This window comes from Austrofundulus limnaeus, unplaced genomic scaffold, assembly GCF_001266775.1.
Source record: "Austrofundulus limnaeus strain Quisiro unplaced genomic scaffold, Austrofundulus_limnaeus-1.0 Scaffold441, whole genome shotgun sequence".
In the NCBI taxonomy this organism is placed as follows: Eukaryota; Metazoa; Chordata; class Actinopteri; order Cyprinodontiformes; family Rivulidae; genus Austrofundulus; species Austrofundulus limnaeus.
In genome coordinates, this window is record NW_013952843.1 from 425,755 (window position 1) to 429,108 (window position 3,354).

General features: G+C 36.9%; 1 protein-coding gene across 1 annotated transcript in view; it reads right to left on the reverse strand.

Annotated features, from left to right (window-relative positions):
• LOC106529423 (ectonucleoside triphosphate diphosphohydrolase 2) overlaps nucleotides 1-2,931 on the reverse strand; it is a gene marked incomplete in the record, with an annotated part of 10,905 nt that extends 7,974 nt beyond the window's left edge. The window contains 1 exon segment of the mRNA XM_014024842.1: nucleotides 2,374-2,931. Within this exon segment, the coding sequence (XP_013880296.1) occupies nucleotides 2,374-2,490 (117 nt within the window).
• Nucleotides 2,932-3,354: the final 423 nt, after the last annotated feature.

The following is a 3,354-nucleotide window of genomic DNA, read 5'->3' on the forward strand; positions in this document are numbered from 1 at the left end:
TACACACACACGCACGCACACACACACACACACACGCACGCATGCACGCACACACACACACACACACACACACACCTGGACTTCATCTCTTTACTCCATCATCCTCTGTGGCTCTGTTTAAAGTCACAGACAGCACGGCTGATGTATGATCTGTTAACAGATTATTTTTTCATATAGATCATTATTGTTTCTACATCACAGAAAAGTGAAATCTCTTGCCTAATTTCTCACTTGGGATCAAGATCCTGTGGTTCATAACTCCACGGATGTAAGTTCATAAATTGAAATATTAGAAAGACTGTCAGGGAAACATGCCTTTATAACTATATGGTATTAAGAAAAACTCATTTTTAAAATAAAACTAACACTTTACACACATTTTATCAGGTAATATATTGATATCTTTGTGGAAATGTATCTAAACATGTGTATTTCCTTAAACCAGTGAAGTCCGATTTAAAAAGCAACATATTTAAAATATGTTAATGGGTTTGAGTGCATTAAACACAATAAAATAAACAACTCAATTGTATAACTCATTTTTCTGCTTCATCAGATTTTATTCATATAATTTTCAAAATATTCAGCTTAGCATGAAATGAAATGTATTAAATTAGCATTATTAGCATTTTGGTTAGTTTTATTACTCTAAGCTAGCCTTATAAGAGTTTTAGCTATTTTTTTCCTAATTTTCGCTGCTGTTTTAGCTAATCTTTTATGAGTTTTTGCTACTTAGCTGCAGTTTTCTTAGTTTTAGATAACACTTTGCTTCTTTTATTTTAAGTTTAATATATGACCTTATGCTACATTTAGCTACAAATCTTTTAACTAGCCTTGTGTTACATTTAGCTACAAGCTAGTCTTTCCTTACTAACTAGCTACGTCTGCTATTCTGTTACATCCTCCATGAAGCTAGTTTATTAGCCAGTCCTTTGCTACTCTTAGTTTTAATATTTTAGCTGCTAAGTTTAATAATTTTTATGTAAATTTTTACCAGTTTCTTTTAATTAGCCTTTTGCTAGCTTAAGCTAAGAATTTGCTACTCATAGCCACCATTCCGCTCGTTTTAGCCAGTCTTTTGCTACTATTAGCTTTAGCTAGCTATGTTGTCTGTTTAGAAACAGCTAACTGTTCCCTATTTGAGGTGAAGCAGTGGTACAGTCCGAGCCGTAGCTCCCCCTCTTGTGACGTCATAATGGTTCGGTCCGTTTAACAAAAAGGCGAACGGACCGACGTTGAGGACATTTTGTGTTCGTCACTCGACAGTGAAGTTGGTTTGAAACTAATAAGTTTTTCTTCTTCTATCAACTAGAAAACAACGCAACAAAATGGTAAGGATGATTATTTGAGGACTAAATGATTTTATATATCGAAAATAATTCGTTAATCTTTTTATTTAATTTATTTCATGATGTGATTTGTCGCATTGTAATAAACGCATTTGTCGCATTGTATTAAACGGGAGAAAANTTGTGTTGAATTAAGCATTTAGCTATTCTATTAGCTTTTAACTACTGTTCTGTTTGTTTTAGCTACTGTTCAGCTGGTTTTAGCTTTTAGATACTCTTGTAGGTTTTTATAGCATTTAGCTACTATTTGACTAGCTTTTAACTACTGTTCTGTTTGTTTTAGCTTTTAGCTACTTTTGTGGTTTTTAGCACTTAGCTACTGTTCTACTAAATTTAGCTCATGGTTTCTGTTCTGTTGGTTTTAGCTACTGTTCAACTGGTTTTAGCTTTTTAGCAACTTTTGTGTGTTTTTTAGCATTTAGCTTCTGTTCTACAAAATTTAGCTCTTATCTGTTTTTAGCTATTTTTGTGTTGAATTAAACATTTAGCTACTATTCAACTAGCATTTAACTACTGTTCAGTTTGTTTTAGCTACTGTTCGGCTGGTTTTAGCTACTTTTGTGTTTTTTAGCATTTAGCTACTGTTCTACTCAATTTAGCTCATGGTTTCAGTTCTGTTGGTTTTAGCTTCTCTTTTGTTGTTTTTAGCTACTAGCTAAAACTAACAAAACAGTAGCTAAAACAAAGAGAACTACAGTTTTAGCTGCCTTTCTGGTTCRTCTATGAATTTTAGCTCTTTTGGTGGTTTGAGCAGCTGTTCTGCTGTAGGTTTTAAACAGTTGTTTTCAATTTTAGCTACTTTTGCAGTGGTTTTAGCCACTATTATACCAGTTTTACCTGTTAACTATAGTTCTGTTAGTTTTAGCTGTGCAGATTTTGTTCAGCTTGTTTGTATTTAAACATGTTGATATAAAATGCAGATAATTCGGACTTTACTTCCTGAGTTATTTTCAGAACAACAAACTCAGCTGCAGATCCGGACCTGACAGGTCAGGGTTAGGGCACCCAGAAGAGCAGACCTTACCATGAAGCGCGGCGCCTCCTGGACGTCCTCCGTCGGAACCGTGAGGAGCAGGATGGCAACAAGTCCGAACAGGAGGAGCGCGAGAGGGAGGACGGGAGAGGAGCAGCGCTGAGCCATGAGGGGGAAACAGGAGATCTGCTGCTCGGCTGGAAATACGAGAACCAGGACTTTATCTGAGCCAAGAGGAGCTGCTGCGCCTCTTTGCGCGTCACCTGCTGCCCGCCCGGTCCTCCTCCTCCTCCTCCTCCTCCTCCTCCTCCTCAGCCCGGCAGCTCCAAGGCTACTGGAGCCAAAGAGGGAAAAATGTCTTCATCGTGGCCAGATCTGCTGGAAACAGGAGCTGCTGCCTCTTCACACTCAGGGGCAGCAGCTGAATCCGCCTCATGGCTCCTGTCAGAATAATAAAATGTTACATGTTGTTGTGAAACTGAGCAGAAATCACCTCACTAAGGTTTCCAGATGATGTTTGCATGTGAATGAGCTGCAAACTCTCCTCATTTGACTATCAGACAACAGCAGACACGTCCAGTTTCACCAGAACCTTTCAGAACCCAACACAGGCGCGCCCACCTGAAGCCGTGCGCGCGCATGCGCAGAAACAACCACGTCTGATTAATCGACTCGCCTGTTTGATTTTATATTATTATAAACTAAAGTTAGTTGTTGCTTCAATAAAATTAACAGGTTTGACTTTTCAGAAATGATTTGTCCTAAAAATAAACAAATTCATTGTTTTTTTTATTTGTATGAGTCACCGTTCACTTGTTTATTATTTTTCTGCTTCATCAGATTTTATTCATATAATTTTCAAAATATTCAACTTAGCATGAAATGTATTAAGTTAGCATTATTAGCATTTTGGTTAGTTTTATTACTCTAAGCTAGCCTTAAAAGAGTTTTAGCTATTTTTTCCTAATTTTAGCTGCGGTTTTAGCTAATCTTTTATGAGTTTTTGCTACTTAGCTGCAGTTTTCTTAGTTT